General features: G+C 37.5%; 1 protein-coding gene across 1 annotated transcript in view; it reads right to left on the reverse strand.

Moving 5' to 3' along the window:
* The window catches only part of PIEZO2 (piezo type mechanosensitive ion channel component 2), a gene marked incomplete at both ends in the record, with an annotated part of 287,728 nt that overhangs the window by 11,899 nt on the left and 252,802 nt on the right, over nt 1-23,027 (reverse strand). Inside the window, 11 exons of the mRNA XM_079533880.1 lie at nt 925-1,083; nt 3,264-3,478; nt 3,585-3,732; nt 4,193-4,325; nt 5,033-5,285; nt 5,486-5,668; nt 6,161-6,419; nt 7,555-7,947; nt 9,945-10,112; nt 16,356-16,531; nt 20,047-20,213. Of these exons, the coding sequence (XP_079390006.1) occupies nt 925-1,083; nt 3,264-3,478; nt 3,585-3,732; nt 4,193-4,325; nt 5,033-5,285; nt 5,486-5,668; nt 6,161-6,419; nt 7,555-7,947; nt 9,945-10,112; nt 16,356-16,531; nt 20,047-20,213 (2,254 nt within the window). The remainder of the gene's footprint in view (nt 1-924; nt 1,084-3,263; nt 3,479-3,584; nt 3,733-4,192; nt 4,326-5,032; nt 5,286-5,485; nt 5,669-6,160; nt 6,420-7,554; nt 7,948-9,944; nt 10,113-16,355; nt 16,532-20,046; nt 20,214-23,027) is intronic.

Consider the following 23,027-nt stretch of genomic DNA (forward strand, 5'->3'; position numbering starts at 1 on the left):
TGGGAGCACAGAGGAACATGGCCTTCCTACAGGATTGTGGGACTTCATTTTATACCTCTTTACCCCAAGTGGTGCATTGCCTTCTTATAGTAGATGGGTACTCCTCAACTGCATTCAGGATTGAGCTTCATGACCAGAATTAAGCAACAGAAGAAGGTAGGCTAATAGGAAAGCAACATGCACATAGCAGCTTTTCAAAGTGCATCCTTTAGTACTTCCACATTTTTCTGCTTGGCCAGGTCATAAAGACTGCTTCATGTGAAGAAAACTTTCTTCTACAACTTTTCCTATTGGAATGACACAAGCCCATACTGAAAATATTTGGAAGGGCTAAGATTATTCCAGGTTTTCTGTGAAATACTTATATGCTCTGAACTAGCTTAATCACAACATCATTCACATTCTGAGACTGTCTGTTACTCGCACCAACACTTCTAAAGAGCTTCAGATGTGCAGCACTTTACAAAAGGTACACAAAACTTTTTTTTTCTAAGTGGAGATTTGATTTCTGTTACTATCTCTTTATTCTCTTCCCCACCTGCAGAAGTAGAGCCTGTAGGCCTGCTCCAATTATCTCTTTTGGAATTTGATGCCTTACTACTTTTTAGGATTGCAGAACAAATAACATTATCTGTTTGTACCAGGGCATGCAGCCCCTATCTTTGTATCAGACTGATATCTGTCAAACTAATAACTTGGGCTTCTAGCTTCATGGTAGGAGACTGAAATTCCTAACATTTGTGTTCCTGAAATTGTTTTTTCTGGACTACAGAGGACATGTGGCACACACAGAGGAATATGCTGTGCGAGATTTACTGTTTCATTTCCAGCAACTTGTAAAGAAAAGTCACGAACAGTTCCAGCATCTGAAAAAGGGTCCTCATCTTAAGGAAGACTGGAGTAGGGCAGTAGGTTTAGACTTACCCTTGAAATAAGAACAGGTTCACATAGTTATAACTTTTTGTGAGGAAGTTGCCAAGAACACGAGTTGGATATCCGCAGCGTATCTGATATGCTGATAAGCCAAAATAAACACATTTCACAAAATACCAGAGCTGGGCAACAGTGTTCTGGCTAAATTTCCTGTAATGGAAAAGACAAATAAAGGAAAATGATGAGCATCATATCTGTGTAAGACCAAATTAGCTTGAAATGTTTTGAGCTCCTGGCAGCTTCCCTTTCCTGAGAATATGTGAAAAGCCTTTGGCCTCTGACCTCAATGCACTGGTGACACAGTATTTGAAAGAATTTGGATGAGGAAGTCTATAAACAGCATGTATAGTCACCTCGGGGTCACAGGGAAGAGAGTGGGAACAGCATCTCAGCTCTAGAGGTGCCTAGCCACACCGCATGAGTCTCAACAATGACACATCTCCTGTGAGTCATGGGTTGATACTGCTTTTCTTCACTTTTCAGAGGGCTAACATTGGCAATGACTACAAAGAATTAGCGGATATTTTTATTCATGGATGTACCTCCAATGCCACAGACTCATACAAGAATTTAGGTTTGTCTTTGAAGACCATCTTTTCCATCAACCCTTGCTTGAATAGGGTCTAATTACACCTAATCATTCACAAGCCTGTACAATTCTAAATATTTCTGAGGATATAGGTCTCACAATCTGTCTCTGCAACTTGCTCCAGAGCTTGACTATCGTTCCAGTGAAAAGATTTGTTATCGTATCTAGCTGGAATTTCCTTTTCTCCAACTTGTGGCCTCTTGCTTGATCAAGGTGCACCTCTGAAAACAGCTAAGCTTCATCTTCATGCTCTCCTAACAGTTTCATGAAGAGAAGTCATTATCTTCTGCAGGTTGAACTTATTGCCTTAACACTTCACACACCATATGCTTCACCCCCCTGACTATCTTAGTTAACATTTACTACAGCCCAGCTTCTGACTGTAGTAGCCTAATAACATACTAGAACTTTATGATTGACAGGCTTTGTAAATCAGACACGACCCACTGTTTTCAATTACATCCCACAAAATTATTGTGATTAAAAAAATTGGCAGGGGCTTCTAAGAATCAGCATAATTTATAAAGAGCACAGGAATTTCAGATGCAGATTTGAGATTAGCAACATGAGATTAATATTTCATGAGTTCACACAAAATATCAAAATGATTTTATTGCTCTTTCTTTAAAGTGTCCAAATAAAGTCAAAAGTTTCATCTCAATTTTCAGAGCTCAGTGGATAAAAGATCCACTTGAAAAATAAATTCTTAAAAACAGGGATCAATTATTACTGCACAGAGGAAAAAGGAAAAAATCCTTTTTTAAGAGGAAAATTCTTTCTCCCTCTTTTTTTTCTCTTTGTTTTTCTTTTTTTGGAGGGGGTGTGTATGTTATGTCCATATTTTGTTCTTTATTTGTGAAATAACTGTTTACAAAACGAATTGTGTTTAGATGACACAGACAAATTCCCTACACTGTTAATGGAATAAGGCAATTTAAAGTTCTAGAGTGGAGTTAGCCAAGAGCTAAAGAGGGAACAGTAATACCTCTGTAGTGAAGATTGCTTTGAGCCATGCAATGACAAATATTAGATTTTCAAGTTAATCTGATCAGGGATGCAATAAAAGATTTCATGCAGTAGGTGACAATATCTACACCACCTCTAGAGCCACATGGCAGAACCAGGGGAGAAGAGACGTGGCATTTAGACCTTCAACTCTAGAAGGATCAAGGAGATTTAAATTCACATATTCCAAAAGAGCACCAAGTTATAGGTTACTCTGAGAGAGACATTTCCCACTAAGTTGTCTAAATCATTGCGCAGCCAGAAAAGCAAGGTTTCTCTTGAGAAACTAGGGCATAAAGGTAGGAAGGCATGGCCCAGGTAGGAAGGGAAAGGAATAAAATTCTCACCACTGCTCCTAGGAATTCTTTAGTTTGTATCCAGATACTATCTCATAAAGGATGTAAAACAGTCTAGGGAGTAGGGAACTGAACTAGAGGTCAACATTCTCTGTTGAGTACTCAGTTACAGGCCAGTTTTCTCTCACCTGCTTTGTTTTTGAACTAAGTTGAGAATATTTTGTTACATACTTGTACAATCTAGTTCCTTCCTCCTCAAATTTACATTGGCCACAGCTGTTGCTGTGGAAAGGCACTTTGACATTCTGTTTAGGAATGAGACCAAGAAGAAATTCGTTCATAATTCCAAAGCTTAGCTGTAACTATTTCAAATTCATATTCAAATAACTTGGTAAAGCATCAGTTTTCAAAGAATACTGTATGATTACAAGGGTTTATACCTTTCAGTCACTCCAGGTAAGATAAAGAACATCCAGAAATGAATCCCAAAAACAAGGATGACCTGGAAGATGACCTTTCCCATGACAGTCTTTTTGAGGTAGAGCGCTCGGTCTACCACCATGGTACCAAACTGAATGAGCACCATCACCAAAAATGCCTCTGGAACCTGGTCCTCTGATAATGAAGAGGTAATATCTGCTGCTGCAGAGTGTTTCTGAAAAGAAAAAATAGAATGGTTGAGGAAGAATAATCACATGGTACTGAGCTATTATGGCAAGGCTCCCAACCAAGGATTTACATAGAGGCCCTCTGTGACATACCCCAAAAGCCCAAAATCCAAAGACAATGATGATAAAGTCCACTGTATCTGCCAGGAACATCAGCACATATACATCAGTCACTGCACTGTAGTCTGGATGAATAAGATTGTAGAAAAATTGTCTGATGGGCACATACACCTGGAGTGTCCTAAAACAACAATGACCACAATGTGATTTAACAAAGCTGTAGCCTGTAGTGAATAAGACTGACTGGAGGTGATATGAGTAATGCTTGTAAAAATACACTTCTACGCTTCTCTGACAGCCTTCATGAACTTCACAAACACAAGTCCCTTTCTGCTAAAGCATCATATTAACGTTTGTTCAGTAGAAATATGCATAGTCACCCAAGCCAGTTCACATAGGATGTTTAACCTTTCATCAGATAGATGAACACCCTTGCAGTGCTGTTTGAACCTCTGCTCAGTTGTTTGAAGTTCAGTTGGTGTGACTTAAGAGAGAAAGCGTCCCAATATTATGAATAATATATATATCCATTCATCCATTTGAATTAGCAGAAGTAACCTTCACTCTTTAAAACATTTTACTCCATTAATCAGCTGTTTGGAACCTCCCCGCAAGCCCACCCAACTCCTCACATTGCTCACTTTTTAATTGTAAAGGCCTTGGCTTTGATCATTTGTTCTCGAAATTTTTCCATAAGAAGTTCTTTCCTAGATTTTTGCTTGATGCTTAGCACACTGCTTCCTTTCTGACTGCTGTTTCTTGTACTGGTGCTTCCTGAGAAAAATGGGGAGGGAAAGAGAAGAGAAAGAAGCTAATTCAAAATCAAAGCTTACATGCAAAAATTAGAAAGTAAGAGACATGGTGAAATCTGCCTCATACCTAAGTTCCTCACATGAAAGATGCTTGGAAATAAATTCTTATAGCAATTTATTTCTGATATTTTAAAACCTTGAAAACATTCAGTTGCAAGTTCTAGAAGGAAAGCGATAAAGGCAAAAACTTGATTGATCTGACTTGGTCATCTCAACTGGAACTATACATTCAGGCTACTGCAAGCTCTTCTTTTTCACAAGATGGGAAAGGTAATCCACTTTAACATCCTTAACCAATTTATTTATTTTTTTTCCACTTAAATTTCCATTGAATGTAAATATGAAAAATACATGTGCTTTGAATTCCCTCTAGCTGAGGATTATGCTAAACCAGAAATTCTGGATCTGGGCCACACTGGACATTCCTTTCCCAGCTTTTGGATAATGTCATTTTAAAAACATAGTGAATCACAAAGTACAGCTCTTCATTTGAACTTTGAGAAGGTTTGGATTATGTTCAAACACAAAGATGTTTTGCTTCATACCCTATTTTGTCACTGAGGAGAAACAGTATTCAGTAGTTCCTGGGTTCTCCACAGCAAAAGGCAGTATGATCTTAAGGGAAATGAACATTTGCTCTTTAAGTCCCCAAGACGCCACAACATTTACCTCTCTTAGATCTGTGTGAGGAGAAGCTGGATCTGTGAGAAAGCTGTGATGCACTGCTGGAGCTCTTCCTCCTGATTGCTGTCTGCTGCTCAGGGAAGTGGACATGGATGGACTCCACTGATGCTGCAAGGTTGACAGACTTCAGAGACCCAGAAGAGTCTCTCCTGCCTCCTGGCAGAGAAAGCTCATCATCAGTATCTCCTTTATTACTGGAGTTGTCCCCTTTCTCATCTTCATCCCACAGTCCATGGCACTAGTGGAAAAAGAAAAGGAGAGCATTTCAAATTTGTACTTACTGTATTTAAGTATATTTATGTCACAGTGTTTATTGCAGGCATTTATCGCAGTGTTCACCAGGGAGACAATAAATTTATATAACTTGATATAACTCAATATAACTCGAATAACTAAAAAATTAAATACAAAATAAAAAATCACATGTACTCAGCTCACCTTCAGAATGGATCTGTGGAAAAATAAAGCAAGGAGCTGAACAAGATCATAGTGCACATAGCCCTCTTTCTTCTCTATCCCAATAATATTGGGTGGATGATAAGGTTTATCTTTTGTGTAATCCACATATTTATTCCAAGGAAAGAAGCCAAACTGGAAGAAGTACTTGATGACAATGGCTACCTGTTCAGAAACACAACACACTTTGGGTGTTTTCTAAGCATGGCAGCCTCATAACATTAAGAGAGAAATATGACAACTTTGTCAGCTTTGTGAGATGATTAGCAAACATTCATTAATACAGAGGAACAACTTTTCATTTGAGTCATAAGGCCATCAAAGACCAAATTCAGCATATACCAACAGATGGTGCTCAGTGGTACTGGAGATGCCACAGGCAGTGTATACTGTGGCTTGATTACCAGCTACATAGTAGCTATTTGTAAATGGGCTATTTTTATGATAACTGCTTACATGCCAGAAAAGATGTTATCCACAGCAGTGAAGCAAAACACAAACAGGACTTTCTCATGCCAACTTATCAAACACTTAAATTAACAGAAAAGGCCAAAGGCTATTGGACCTTAGACATTAGAAACAGAAAAGAGACCATGCAGAGCTTACAGCTTAACATTTCTACGTCTCACCTACAGGGTTGCAAAAACAGCAGCCTACCTCAGTGTAGACAATGGCAGTCATCCAGAAACGCTTGCTTGGTCGAGGGACAGACAGCATGGCCCAAAGGAAGATAAGGATGGGCAGCACCAGCGTTATCATAGAGGCAGAGATCATGTGGTTAAGGATGATCACAAAATAACAAACCATTTCTGACCGGGCCACTAGAGTATTGTACAAGGCATAAATAAGAAGCAAGACTCGAGGCTGACCAACATAGAACTTCTCTGATTCCTCTAGTTCATCATCATGAAACATCCTGTGAAGAGCAGAGAAGTGCAAATGAAATTCAAAACAGCTGCTGTTAAAATTGATACTATTTTCTTTTTTGAAAAGTTACAACATTCTTCTGGTGACCACAGCAGAGGGAAAAAAAAAAAAGATGGGATCTAGTATTATAATAAAATAGCCTGAATCTAAGCTCTCAGAACTTATACCAGAATATATACCAGAATAAGTGCTCTTCTGTTGTTTTTTAATTAATCTACTCAAATAAACATAAAAGTCAGAAAGAAACTATTATATAAATTTCACATAATCAGTTTCCTTTTCTTTTCTTAAGGAGTGCCCTAGTCTAAGAGGAGATTTAGCTGGAAATCCAAAAGAAGCATGGACAGTCAGAATAAAAGATTCTACATCTACAAAATCAGATCTGTGCCTCTCTTTCTAGATGCTGTCAGGTTGAAAAGTGATTTACGATTTTGTCCTTGAATTTATAGAATCATGGAATTGTTTGGGTTGGAAGGGACATGACATTACAGGTCATCTCCAACTTCATGGAAGCTGTTCCTCGGTTGAATCAGGCCAGAAAGTAGAGGAAGAACAGTGACACCGCCTGAAACCACTAGCATTACTCACTGTGTTGCCTGAGGGGCAAAGAGGGAGCATCCTTATTCCTTAGGAAAGCACGCAGAAAAGTGGTCTCTCTACATAGCCCTCAGATCCTACTGACTTAAACATATACTCTATCAAAGGTCAGAGTTTCCTTAATAGTAATCCAAAATAATTAAAAGAAAAACATTTTCCAGATAGCCCTGGAAGAAGGTTATTTGAAATCACAGCTGTCTGCAGAAGAGAAGCCCTGTCCTGTTCACAAGGAATGTTCAGAAAAGCTCTTGACCCCATTACTGTTAGAGTACAGAAATCCGATGCTAATTGGAACAATTAGCTATGGTATCTAGGGAGAAAACATAGAATTTTTCCAACATGTATTTGAATCATTTTAGAAATCTGTAATTAGAACAACTACACAGGAAATGAGCTTCTTCCTTTGAATCAAACTTAGCACAAAGTCTGTATCAACAATATTGCCTCTTGTCGAGAGAAAAAAAAAAGAAAAAAGTCAAAACTTCACAAACTGGGACCAAAAATTTCACCTACTCCAAGGTCCTTACTTGTTCAGAAGCAGCTCACTAGCCGTTAGCTCATGCGTCAACGGAGGGAGAATTGCATCATTAAGTCTGTCCGTCCGACTGTCATCTGGGCTCACCATCATGAGACTCTTTCCAGCTGAGTCATCTGGGGAGCCGAAAGGAAGATGTTCAAAGCTGACAGCTTTGCTATAGGAAGGTGGTGCCTCTGCATTGCTGTCCACAGTGGAGTACAATGGCACATCGGTGTCAGGAGTATACGCAGCTCCTTCTGAACCCAGGCTGTAATCTTCCACCTCTTCTTCATCCTGCCTTGAAGCAGAATGAGCTCCTTCCTCTTCGTGCTCTCCTTCTACCTCCTCAATGGTTTCTGTCGTCCCCTGACGAGAATAGAGCATGGTGACCTGTGTAGGCTCACTGTCAGGGGCAGGATGAAGAGAGAGTTGAGTCTTATGAGGGTCTTCACCAAACAATATTTGTTAACTGTACTTTTATGTAGACAGCTGAGCAATGCCACTGCACTCCCAGGCCCTCGAAGTTCACATAATTCAACAAAAAGCAATATGCTCTCTTCTTACACAGATGTACCCTCTGGATCCATTTGCCTCTGAATGGCATGCTAATGAACCCACTGTGTCTCACTCTCTTTCTACACCAGGAAAGGAGAAATTGTCATCACTAAGAGAAACTACACCAGCTTTCTGAAAGCAGTTCAAACACTCTGATCAGAATCAGAACTTCTATTACGTTTATTTAAGCATGCTCTTTGGTGAACGTTAGACAGCTGTCGTTTTCCTTCTAAACATGGTGCTTTTAACAAGCCTATGGTCTCTGTATACACTTGGAAAATCAATTGAAAACTCACATCATGTCTGATCCTATGAACAAGTAAATTGTGAACATGGAGGAATACAATCCAGAGTACAAAGCTGTTCTGGTAAAAGAGTATCTTGCTTACCTTCAGATTGCCCTATATTCTTCATTACAGTCTTCATTTTTCACCTTACCTGCCTGCTTTTCTTCCATATGGGGCTATTTTCTTTTTCAGCTTCTCAAGTCCATAATCACTTTCTCTCCTAACGCTCTCTGCTCAGCAACGCAGCTGATGTAAATTCATGCAGCTTGATGACTCCAGATGGGAATCTGGACACCATCATTTTTTTACGTATTTTTTGGCCTTGCTTTTACTCTTTCAAGTACTTCGTCATCTCTCCATTAGAACATGACTCTTTCTCTTTTTTTTCTGTCTCCAAAGGTTAGACAAGAGGCATCAACATAGTGTCTTTTGCTAGCTGGATTTTCTTGCATCTCAATAGAAGCAAACCCAAACTTAACATAGCTCTGAGGAAATGAACGAGGCCATGATTTCACATAAATTACCACCTTTTAAGAAAAACCTGCACTGGCTAAGCCAGTTGGCACTACCATCTCCTGTCAAAGTCGCAAATAAAGTTCCACCTTTTTCCTTTCACACTTCTTCCAAACTTAACTGTGGACATATGAGATGACTTTTAGTAAGAATTCCTAATGGCATTGTTGGGATGTATGTTTTGATGTCCCTGTTAGCATTCAGTCTGGTTAAAAATGCTCAAAAACATAAAAACCCATCACTTCAAAACTGATCAACACTAAAAATTTATAAACATCTGAAGTTCTGAAAAATAATAATCTAATATGCCTCAAATTTCATATTTATATTAGTGGTCCAAACACTGTTTTTATTTCACAGTGTCATATAAATACCTAAGCTTGACCTGGTAAGAAGTAAGTGAGTGGCTCTGAACTGCTGAACTGTTCTCTTCCACTGGATATTAATAATATCCACTATCTTTTCATTGCGATTTTCCTTTTATTAATTCCAACACCTTACAGACTGCAAATCAATGGTAAAGAAATCAAAACATTTTAAAATATTTCCTATGGGGGAGAAAACTAGGAACTGAAAGAACAGTGCCAACACTTGCCTATCTTAGTTTCTAAAATTAGACACCCAAGCCCATGTTTAGGATAACCAATTAGCTGAGAAACTTCACTTTCAGATTTCAATTTCAATAAGAACAGCCATCAACCTGGTGCCTCTGAAAATCAGACACTTTTTTTTTTTAACTGAATAAATACAGACTTAGGGGCCTGTTTTTGGATAGCCATTTTAATGTAATAGAATGGCTTTTAAAAATATGTGAATAAAGAATGAAAATCCAAAATGCAGAATAAGTGAAGTAACAGAGGAGTCCTGGATTATGACTCTGAGTTTTAACCTCAAAATCATGCTACAACACAGAAAGCAGGTAAGCTTCCATTAACCATGCAAACCACTCTGTATACCACATATCTGCAAATGCAAATTTATATACACTGCAACAAGTATAATGGTATGGGTAAAGGAGTGAACAAAGCATGCATGAGTTAAGCACCTTGACACTATACTGCCACTGTCAGCTGATGAGGAGGACATATCCATGCTCTGCATTTTACGAAGCCTAGGTCGAGCGCGCTCACTTGTTTTAGGAACAGTGTCTGGTCCATCTAAATCATCAAGGGTTGACTGCCTTGAGAACAGCATGGTTGCTTCAGTGTAGCAGCTAGCAGCGCAAACAGTTATAAAGACAGTGTTAAATACAAATGATATTACTATACACAGTTCAGTAAATGAATGTGCTCGCCATGCAGCAAAACACAGACAAAAAAATTCAGAGAGAAGATAAGGATTTGCATAGATCATCATGTAAATGGTCATATTCATATAGGGACTATAGAAGGCTGACACCCATACATTCACTGTTTGAAGAGACATTAAATCAACACGACATAATACATAGTTTCTGGGTGCACCTAATTATGCATAAACATCCTACCACAGATTTATTTTCTCCATTTCTCCCCTAGAATTTCCAAACTCCCCCCACATGTTTTGGGAAGTGACTTTCTCTGTACAAATTCTCTTTTATTAATGATATGCTATGCTGAACCTTTTTACATAGGTTCAAGCCAATTTCCTAAAAGAACTCTTAAAATGTAATAAGCTTATATTCCACAAATAGAAAAATAGCTGTCAAATATTGGCTAATCCTCTTTCCAAACTGAAGAGCCAAACCGGATATGTTACTTAGCCAGCAGATGCATGCCAAATATAACCTGCACTGCATGGGATGGCTTTCATTTTGATATTTAGTAGTAAGCCATGATGATTCTTTCCAGAAGATCTCATTTATTTAAAACACAGCTTAAAAACTATTTTAAAATCAGAAACATGTACATCTTGAAAGGATATGATAAACCCTTATCTCCTTTCATTTATAAAATACAATGGGACACCAGAGACACACACCATACATTGAGCATTTATGTGTTACTAGAGGAAAGAAGAACTGGATGAGTTATGAGGAAGAAAGTACATGTTTAAATACCAGCATATAACATAGCAATAGGAAAGAAGCAGACACATTAATGACATATGGTAGGTAAAATAATTTTTTCTCCTGTAAAAATCCTTGAAATACACAGATGTCTATGATGTAAGTTGAGGGACCTGGTGTTTTAACACATGCAGTGACCTGCGCGAATCTCAGAACTAATGAGAGAAGAAAGGATCCCAAAGCGTAGGAGTTACATTATACTTTTCATCTTTCTTTTGGTTTCATCTGTGCACCTGAGCTACTGCAGTTGTGGATTGGCTTCCCTGGCTAACATCGAATGTGTCCAAAGCTGAAAGTATGGGGAGGGAGGTCACAAGGGAAGTACAGTGGCATTTTCTGTGTAACTTCTGTCTTGCTAGCTTGAAATAAAGAGAAAATTGCTGGCAAAAAGTGACTGCACTAAAGCAAAAGGAGAGGGAAAAGACTAAGTATGTGCAGCAAAAAAGTACTTATTCTCAAGCCTACATACACTAATGGTCTTGGACATAGTGAACAGAGGTAAAAGAATACTTTGCTCTTAGACTGGACAAAAAATATCACCAGGAACCAAAAGTACTGCAAATCCTTTAATTGAAGTCAAGACTATCGGCAGAGGCATGACTATCCTGTCATTTCATATGGCTGAAACCCTTTACAAACCACTTTATTATGTGTTGTGCACACAAATATATACAAGCGCCCTCCAGACAAAACCTTCAGGACACAGGATTTTGATGGGGCAGCTTATGTGGGAATGGGAGATACATACAGGAAGCCTGAAGAAACTTTCTATTACATATGCACGTAAGTGCTGTGCCAGGTTGTACTATCAATAATGTTTTGGTGCTAGAGTATAAGAAGATGGCAGAAGGTAGACAATTTACTTTTGTAGACTGCCTTCATGCCTGTGTGCTACAGTATTGTCCACATGTCATTTTACATCTCAAAGGTAGAGTTTATTGTTTTAAAAAGCAATACCTCTTCCTAAGTATTTTAAAAGCAAACATAGTCCACCTGGAACTTTCCAAGCACCTGAAGCAGAGCAGCTATTGAAATCAAAGGGGCTTGTACCCAATCATATATTTTTAATGGAACACATTTCATCTGTCCTTCATAATAAGTGAGATCCGATCTGTGTCCCAGGAAAAGAAAGGTAAAAACTTTTGTTAATTGATACAAAGAAAAAAATAGCCCAGATTTAATCCTTTCAAAAATTTGGCTCAGGTAGCTGTTTTAAATGGAGGAGAAAATAATCGGATGAAATACTGACTGAGCCGTTGCTCTGGAACTTTGACTATCTGAAGGTGCGTCTGAGATGACACCTGTAGCAGAATATGTATGCTCTGTATAAACATCCTCGGAGACATGCTTCCAAACATGAATGAAATGACAACTCTAGTAAAATGAATTGATTTTCATTTGGGAGAGCTGACATTGAGTAAGTGATTGACAATCACTTAAATTTAATCCAAGCATATCTTGGGATCACAGAATCACCAAGGTTGAAAGAGACCTCCAGAATCATCCAGTCCAACCATCCACCTATGACCAATATTTCCACTAAACCACGTCCCTCAGTTCAACATTAAACATTTCTTGTACACCTCCAGGGTCAGACTCCATCACTTCCCTGGGCAATCTGTTCCAGTGCCTGACCAATCTTTCAGAGAAGTTTTTCCTAAAATCCAATCTGAATTTCCCATGGTGCAACTTGAAGCCATTCCCTCCAGTCCTATCACTACTTACATGGGAGAAGAGGCCAACCCCCACTTTGCCACAACCTCCCTTCAGGTAGTTGTAGAGAGTGATCTTCCTGAGCGACTTTTCAAATTCATTAAGTTAGAGACCTTGAAAATTCTTAGCTTCTTGAAATCATTTAACAAATAGGAATTTAAAATTAAAGGTTCATTAAAAGCCCTGACTGAGTTAAGCATTTTATATAAAGTTTATCAATTATCAGATATCAATTTCAAATAGGGATACATATAGCAGAGATGTTTTTATCCTGTGTGAGTGGGAAATTTACTTTATGACTTCCCTTCTGTTAAATTTATCCTTCCCAGAGATCTTAGTAGTTAAGAGATATACCTATAAAATTTTTTCTTTTTTATTCCATTATAGTTACTGACTGGCATTACCTTTATGAGCTAATACACTTGCGAGCAAAATACCCAAACATTTCTTATCACACATGTTCCTAAGTCAGACCTGGGTCCAGACCCAAAATGAGACTCTCCTGTTGTAGTTTCTCCTGCCTCCTAAGGCAAACTTCTCCAGCACTCTCTCCTGCATGCCCTTTCTCACGTGGCGAGGAAAGCATCTGATAAGACCCCAACCACACCTGTGTAAGAGGGACAGGGGGTCTCACCTTTAGCCCCTGTAAGGGCCTACACACAGCCAGAACTGACAAATGCAGAAGTTATTTGTGAAGGAATAGAAATGAATACAAACTGTGCCAGGTATAAAGCTCTGGATGGAAATTTAACCTTGGCTCTGCCTCTGCCTTCTATTTCATAACTGTAGATCATGAAATCTACAAGCTATTTAACCTAAGAAGACTGGCCTCATCAGTCAAGGCTCTACCATGATAGCTCTCAGTCTCTTCTGTTGGTGCTCATCAGAGCTTTTTAAGAAATAGCATCAGTATCTTCTTTTCCTGTCCCATACATTGCACTTTGCCTTTAGAACACAAGAATATTTATACATAAAGAGAAAGGAAGCAATCCCATTATGAATACTTCACCAAATCTCCAGCTAGTATACAGCAAAAGCACTGTGGATAAATAAGAGATACATGCCCCTAGTTTAAGAGAAAATCCCACAAAGGATAATCTGCAAAACTCCTTTTAGAGATATACGTAGTATGAGAACAACATCCCTGAATAAGACTTAGAAGCATCAGCTTAGAACTTCACAAGAAATTTACAGCTCCTGCAACTGATCAGGTGAATTATTATCCCTGTGAATTACCGTTTGGAATCCACTGTTCGGAGCACTGAAGGCATACCTACAGCACTTCTGGTCATAAAGAACATGTATTATTATAATAGAATAACTTCTCTGCTTCTGAACTCAAGTTTTAATTCCAAACTTGCCCATTTTACTCATACATCTAATATTTACAGCAGAATCTAGTGTAGGGCAACCAATGGATAATCAGAATAGTGGCTGGAAACCCTCTACCTCTTTCTAATGGTTTTCCATTGCAATCCTAGTTCAGTGATCACAGGAATGCTTTAGTAAAAATTATTTTGAAATGCAGGATGTCCGCTCCTATTGTTTGGGCAATTAAAAAAAATAATTCACTTCATAAAGGTATATGAAGTTTAAAACACTTCACATTTCTAAACAAGCTCATAAACTCTTTTGTAATTCCAGGAAGGAACATGCAAAGGTGCCTTAATAGACATATGGCACAATCATTTAATCAACAGACCCATTTTTTGCTTCCTCTCTTTACTGATCGTTAACATTATAGCAGATGTGGACAATTTGCAAATACTGAAAAAATATATATATATATATAATATATATAATATATATATAATAAAAATATAAAAAATATAAAAAATATAAAATATATATAATATATATATATATTATATACTATATAATAGTGCAAGAATATAAGCAGAAAGAGAATTCAAGAGAAGAGAAATCAGTTACAACACTGCTTTTACTACTCCTGTGTTGATAGTTCCTGTGACATCTCCTGGGAAAACAGAAATGACAGCAACGTGTTTGCAACATTTGCTATATTTGCTTTTGCTTCTCCTGTTGCATAGCACCTCCACAGAATTACTGAATTCTCTGAGTTTGAAATTTGGAAGCATGCTCAAAGCATGGTGACAAATAAGTGACCATTCTGAAAAAAAAAAAAAAGTAACTGGATCTCAACACTGGATATCATTTCATTGAATTTACACATAAAAATAGCAAGATTTGTCTCTGATTATAGTTTATTTTGGAATTGGATTCCCTTCACTTCTAGTTACATTTCTCGCTAACACTGTTATATTGTAATGTTAGCTTCTTCTACCTATAGAAAACAGTGTGATCAAAACTTATTTAATGAAAGCAGGACTGCTATTAGTATTCCTTACTTAATAGAGACTGAACTTTGTGGAGTTAAATTCTGCCTTCCAGATATCCAACTGACTCCAAGTGAGCTGGTAATAGAATTTGGCTTTACAATTTTCTCATGTAATCTGACCCCAATAAAACTTTGAGACAAAACACAAAGGTGTTGCTTGGTTGGGTAGCTAGCCACCAAAAAAGATTTGCTAGGATTTGATGTTTTTACTGGAGTGAACCTCTCAAAGGCCAGTGTGTACTGTGGGGAGCAATTTGTGAATATTTTGCTGAAGCATAGTACTCACAGGCAATCTCTTACACTTACTTTTCAGTAACATCAGAAGGGAATGCAAGCCCTCATTATTTTTAGTCTGCTAACATGTACCCATATGTCATTAGTGAAAGCTAAGCATACATTACTGTACACAGAAGCTAATGAATCTTTAGGGTACATCAAAGAAAATGTGACACTGCTACACCTCAAAGAAGGACAGGACAGAGCAGAATGCAATGGGTTATGAAATGGCTTCATTTCCAAAGCCTTCTTTTCTACTCCTCAAGATGCTGCTGCACAATTTCTGTGGTCTCTTAAGAGTCAAGGACACCAGGGACACAGTGGGAACATGCTGCCTCTGTAAGGGAAGGAAATGAACATGTGTGCCTCTGTGTGCGTGGAGCAACAGGAGCACTCAGTAGTTTTGTACAGGGACTGACAGTATCCATCTTCAGAAAAGAATGAGGAAGGTGGCTTTCATAAACAAGTATGTTTGTTTGATGCACAAACTGCGTTGCTCTGCTGGACTGTAGTCATAGTAGTTAGGAAATCAGACTCCCCAGATGGTCCGTGGGTGTGAGAAAATGATTTTGTTCCCTGAAACCTCAAATCTCTCTCAATTCAAAGCCTTTATTTATTTTTATTTTTTTTTTACCTTGTGCGTAACAGAAAATAATCTATTTTCCAAAGGCAAAATACTCATAATGAATAACGGTGCTCCAAACTCAAGTCCTGAATTCTTAACACAATATTCCATAATCATACTCAGTCTCTTATTTTCCATTACTTTTGACAAGATCAGAAGACCTGTCAGTGACTCCTAATTCTATGGGAGTGGTGAGTGTAAAAACCACAGAAAGCAGTGGTGCAGTGGAAAAGGACTTAAGTCATCTGCTTACAATTGAGTGCACCAGTGTAAAGGAGCAGTAACACACAGAAGAAATTTCATTATTCAAATAGCATGGATCAGTCAAAAGAAGTGTTCAACACTGATTGAAAAGTTTATGATACTAAAACGTTATCTAAAAGTACATCTATTGCACAGTACCCCAGTTTCTCAAAAAAGAATATTAGTTGAATACCTGGAGATACTGTCTCGAGAAGCTGCTGAATCCAAACTATCCATTCTTTCAGATGTTTGCAAACCAGAAGCTTGCCCAGGATTTTTATCAATTGAGTCCAGTCCTGACTCCTTAGAAAGTTTCATCATATGGTTCTGGTAATACATATGGATGCTCTCCCGGGTAGGAACGTTTCCCTGTGAAAGAGAGAAGAGGTAGAAGTACATGACAAGGGGAGGTACATTCATCAAAGACTGTTCAAAAAGCTCAGTTAGGTGCAATGCAGATCATTTAGTGTGAAAATGAGATATGGGCTGAAACCTATACATAAGGCTTCAGCAAATTTGAGACAGACCATTTAGACAGCTTCACCGAATCCAAGAACAATCTTAGATCTTATTAGCAGCCAGTAGCAAATTTTTAAAACAGAAACAAATGAAACAGGTCCTGTGTAAACTAATCTAGACCTTCATTTGTTTCCCAGTATAAGAATTTGCTCATGAAGTATGGGTACATTTGAAAAACTGGGAAAATCACATCAATGATGGAAGCTATTTACTCCTTTTACGTGATTTCAAGATCATGAAAGGGAGGTTTTATTAACTGTCAACCCAAGGCTGGGCAAAGAATCAAGCCTTTCTGGCTATGGTACTGCCATAATGTGAGAATGCTAAGTCTTGCAATAAGAATAATACTGACAATTTTTTTTTTTTTTTTTTTTTTTCTGACAGAAACAGATCAAACTCAATCTATTAGTAGTTGCATAGACTTCAGAAGATACACTGAAAGAAAAGATTGTTACTCTTGAGCAGTCATTGTCTTGACATTAATGAAGCCTTATGCAAGGACTTTTTGCAATTAAAATAATAAAACTACTCTAAAATACAGATCATATTTCCTTTAATATTAGCTATTAGTACTTCAACTCTGGACCTTGACACTGTCTCATATTGAAAATTTTCATAAACCTGAAGTTGCATCAGAGAAAAATTAAAAACAAAACCTGAACCTTATTTTTTTTAATAAGGTTATTTTGTGTACACACTGTTGTTTCTGCATTAATAAATCTTTGTGTCATTATGACAACCTGCCTTTGAAGCTACAGCACCTACAACATAATATCCTTACTGCAAGTCTGTGATAAAGGACAAGTGCTAGGACAGCAAAAGTGCCCCACAGTTGATGAAGTGAGGATTCAATTTCAACTTTGTAGAGTGGAATGTAAAATGTCAGGAAAGTAGACCAAAAGAAGATGCTAAGGAATAACTTCCTAACATAAATAATAATCTAATTAAAAATATTTCCAATAATATCATATGAATCATCTAGTATAAAACAAGGCTATCAACAGGTGATCACGGCATAAAGAGGTGTAACTGAACTGGCAACTGAACAAAAAAAAAAAAAAACAACATTTTTTTGCATTTCTCTTAATTACAAAAAAAGTCACTGACATTGTCAGTAGAATAACTTGAAAACTGTGGAATGGTTGGAGTGCTTATTTTATAAAATATCAGATTGCAAACAAAAACACTTGACTGGATTGTGTTCACAAAAGAGCTCTGCAGGAATCAACAGCTGAAATGGTCTAAGTGACAGAGACAGAGAAGTTGACACTGATCTGAAGATTGGTGGCTTCAAGAGTGATCCTGAGTGAACCTTATAATAAATTAAGCAGCCATGAAATAGAGGTGACTATATTACTTGTACTTATCCTTCAGTAAAACACTAGAGAAAACAAAATATTTTTTTCTGTACAAAGGAGGTAATCAACTGGTCCTCCAAGGAGTTTTAGTGTCTGTGTAAGGAGGAAAATAGCAAGATGATAAAATTTGCAGATGAAGAAAATATTTAGGATGTTCAGCTGTAAAGTTGACTGAAGCAGTATTGAAGTACTTCATAAAACTAAGTACCTTGATAAAAAACAGCAAATGAAAAATTTTTGTTAATAAAGGCAAAGAAGTGTAATGGGAGAAACAGCCTACATAATGACAGGCTTTATGCCTAATTTTGTCAGTCTCAAAGGTCTTGGAATCTGAGCGTATAGCCCCCCGAAAATCTTTAGTCAATATTAACTAAACATTGAAACACACCTCTTAGATCTTACTAGCAAATGTAATTCACTTCTGTTCAAATTTGTGGCTCACCATTACCTTAAAAGTGTGTATAATTCAGATCATTCAGCCTTAATAAGGCCATATTCAAACTGAAAATAATATGAAGAAGGACAATAAAGATGATTCGTGCCATGGGATAGATTTCATGCGAAGATGCTAAAGAGAACAGGACTTTGTAACTTAGAAGAGAATGACAGGAGAGGATTCTATGCAGATTTAGGAAGAGTGGAGGTAAAGTGAATACAACTCTGATCTATAGGAGACCCCCAAAGTGATGAGGAAGTAAGTTTAGAATGAGCAAGAGGAAGTCCAAATAATATGGAATCACAGTACAGCTTCATCACAGGATCTTCTGGCGGCCAACAGTAAAAAAACTGATTAAAAAGTCAAACTCCAAGAATATAGATTCTTTGCTACTATTAACCATAATGGTTCAGGTATAATCTCTGGTTTGAGACTATTCATAGCTACATACTGGGACAATTACTAGAGAAGTGTTTACTCTGAATATGCCGTGTCTGTTTGTTCTTTCTTCCTCCCTTCCTTTCTTTCTCTCCCTTTTTTTTTTTTTCCTCTATCTTTCTCTCTATCTTTCTTTCTCTTTCCCTCTTTCTCTCTTTTTCTTTCTATAGTAATTATCCATCTAACAGTACACATCTTGGGGAAAATAATCATAACTACACATTAACACTGAAGCAGCCCTCTCTTCTTGGCTCTGTATCTTATGGCAGACAGTACAGATTTTCTCCTGACCTGGAAAGCCTGCTTCTTGAACTTCCTGGGTCATGGGCAACCTGCTTATCATGCCAGCAAACATTGACTGTGGTAGGCAGCAAGTGGCTATATTACAGTCAAAGATACTAGCGTGCTTATGAAGTATTTGAATCATTCTGGTCTGAGATTGTCTGCAGCTTCTAAGAACTGAAAAGAACTAAAAATGAGACTTCTATGCCAAGTTTCCAGAAATAGTTGGGTAGTTAGTGACATAAGTGAAAATACCTGTGCTTAAAATGAGAGCCTTATACTACTGCAAGGTACTACCTACTTGCATTTTGAGGATCCATATACATTTCTAGCTACACTGTTAATGTTTATCTTTGATAATAATGAGTTTTGCTAATATATCACTAGCCTTTGGGGAACCATATATCTTCACTGTGAATGAAGAAAATTATGCTTGCAGGTTGTCAGTCATTTCCAAGACAATATAGCCTACAAAAAGGCTGAAATATGAAGTCTGAGGTAGTTTTTGAGCTGTTTAAAGTGCCATGTCTGCTCCTCTCTACTTGAATCTATCATGTCTCCTCAAAACCAGACTTTATCACAGGAGACTTTAGCCAAATCTTCTATCAATGTTTCAAATAATTATTTTTCCAGACATTTGCTTTGCATCCAGATAATAAATCAAGCATTTTGTTATTTAAATATTAATAAAATAGCAAGCAGTAGAAGACTCCAGGCGCATTTTTAAAATGTGCACTTAAGTGATGTTTTTACAATTATTTTCTTTAACACAGTTGACCTGAAAAGACAATCTTTAATTTTTCACTGGGCTGGAAATGGCATTACCAGAAGAAAAAGGCCAAAGGCGTTACCTTCTTAATTTCCCTGGTCAGCATACAACGTTCGATTCTCAGCACAGTAGAGATATCGATGTGTTCTCTTGAGATGGAATTAAGCCAAGCTGTAAAACTGTCTAGTGTTGCCAGGAAAAGGACCCAAGTGAACTTCAAAATATTAAATATCCTCTTGATGATGTTATCTAAGGGGGAGGGAAAGCAAAAGAAAGTTAATGAATGCAAATGTCTTTTGCTGTAGTTCTTCCTGGAGTTAGTTTCAATTTTCCTTTATTGTCTAATAATAGTCCAAACTGGGAGACCTTGTCATAGTAAGGAATCTCTGAAGATGGCTGGAGGCCTTTTGGCTGTCTGGGCCATTTTCCTGCCTGCATGTCTAAGCTTATCATCTGGAATCCCTTTTCCATCCCATAACTTCATGATCCCACAATCTTTAGTCATATGAGTAGTCCCTGATCTTGGACACCATATGTACAGGTCTGCAAAAGTGAAACCCAAAGATTTGGGCATCTCCTGAGAGCTGTTCAACATCCCCAGTTTCAGTGATCTTAATAGCTGTTTTGCCAGCCCTTGACTATTTACTCATGTGCTTTTTCTCCATGCCTGGAACTTGACTTCTGTGATTGAACCTTGCTTAGCTCAGTTTGAAAGTCCAACCTGCTTAAATAGTCTTTGGATCTCTCCCAGCTTTCCAACTACCTGAACACATCTCTTCATTTTTAAAGCTTCTCTTTTTTTAAAATAGATTGCATCATATCATCAGCAACCTCAGATCAGTTAGTTCAACTATCAGTAATCATATAAAACAATTACAAAACATTACTCCTGCACTATTTTGCCAAAAATGTACACTTTCCCATGAGCAATGCTTATGAGTTTATACCAGCAAGAGTAGTTTTCTTTTGCTCAATGCAGCAAACTCAAGTTAATTTTTCATTTCAGCAATTCCTATAACATTATTGACTGGACCTAAAAAGCAGCAGTTTCAACTTATTTTTCTCTCATTCCCAAGCATACACAACTTGCTCCAGTTTTTACATAGTGTTACACAAATGCTGAAAATTTTCTTTCCAATTCACTGAAAGTTCCAGAGCTATTTGCCCCTGCTAGGATCAAAATCCCAGAGCATTAGGCATATACATTACTTTTAGAGTAAGCAGACAAAGAGATAACAGAAAACTGCAAATAACCCGCCATGCAGGAACAAACTACTTGAAGTAGATGCTAAGGAGCCAACAGAAGCACCAAAGCACGATGATTCGAATAACCTTGGTTCTTAACTGTACCACGAGATGGCAAGCAAAACACTGTAGAGAGAACATTCACTCCTAACCAAGAATGCCAGGCTAATAACGTGTAAGACTTCCTATGAAGAACATGCATGTATCTCTAGGTGTTCAGGCAGTGTTGCGTGAACATATGTGTTGACAATACAACAGTGGTACATTCCAGTAAAGTGGCTGCTGAAATGGCAGCACGTCCCATTTACCTGAGCAATGTCATTTAACTAGCCCAGTATCTCTGAGTAGAGAAGTTTTTGTGACCATACCATTATTTCAGTAATATTTTGCAGGGTGGTTGTTTTTTTTTTTTATTATTATTGTTTTTTTTTGTTTGTTTGTTTGTTTTTTCCCTCCAGGCCTTTTCTGTATCATTTAGAATTAGGAAGATCATATGATTTATCGTTATATAAGATTTATTTTCTTCACACATAGTTTAATGTACATATCTTGAAGCTATGAAAATCTTTTCATCATAAATTAAAGGTAAAGCTCTTTCTGTTTCTAGAAGCGTTCATTTTCTTTGAATTGCAGTTGTAGTATTATGAATAATTTCAAATAAAATGTAGCACTCGTACACAGAAACCTACAATATATCAATTGCCTTTTTAACCCACACCTTTCCTCTCTACTATCTAATTTCTGTTACTGACTTCAGGAGGATTATAGCCCTCAGGTTAAAACAATTATCTTTACAGCTGACTACCACTGGTGTGCCATAGTCTCATAACAGTGCTTGGCCAAGCACTTCCAGTCTAAGCTGAAAGGTCATTTTTCTCTCTGGGATGGAGGTGATTTAATATACATTTTTAATCATGCTGTTCTGGCAGCTTCGCTGTTCTCTGAAACTTTTTTAAAATAATCTTTTAGGGATCGATTGCATCTAGACCTCTTCAAAAAGGGAAACAAATGTTTATTTTCAGCAGAGCTTGTTATTTTAACTTGAAGGATCAAATGCTGAGATGGATTCTCTTTGCCTAAGAGTATGAGGCAGGATTTGATCCAAGGTTAATAAAGACATTAATGCTTCATAACAATTACTTCCTAATTTTTTCAACTGTCTTTTTTACTACATATTATCTAGGAATGGTTAATGCATATTAAATTGACTACTTCCAAAATAAATTAATTACCAACCTCATTTCCTTTCCCTAACTCCTTTCTAGCACCAACTGTGCTTCCCTTGAGATGCATTCAAGTGATTCACTTCCATGCTTTAACACGGGTGACCAGAAGAAAGTAACAAATAATAAAGCCCTCAAAACACCATCAGAAAACCCTGTGAGAAAGAAATGTTATTTCATTTTCATCTACCCTTACACGGTGTGGCTCACTCAGAGATACAATTCTAACTGGGGCTCTGGGAAGAGACTCCAAACAGAGAAGAAAAGCAGTTTTTGAAACAAAAAGAGTGTCTTTTCTTCTTTATGGCAATTAGAAACAAAGAGCCAAGCTTTGAGTTATGAACCATTGCACTTCATTGTAGGAAAACTGTCACCATGGGCAAGATCCTGCAAGCTGCTGACACTTCTTCTGGTATGTGTAGCATCTTCAAGTCTGAGAAGCGATAAGACTGCAAAAATCTCATTGTTTTAGAGGAGCTATTTGCACCTTGCTAAAGCATTATCTTATCGTTGCTAAATTACACAGAAAAATTGCAAAGTAAATGTGCCAATAATAAAACTTCAGATCCTCAAAATCAATGGAGAGGGCACATAC

Source organism: Tetrao urogallus (genome assembly GCF_951394365.1).
Source record: "Tetrao urogallus genome assembly, chromosome: 3".
Classification (NCBI taxonomy): Eukaryota; Metazoa; Chordata; class Aves; order Galliformes; family Phasianidae; genus Tetrao; species Tetrao urogallus.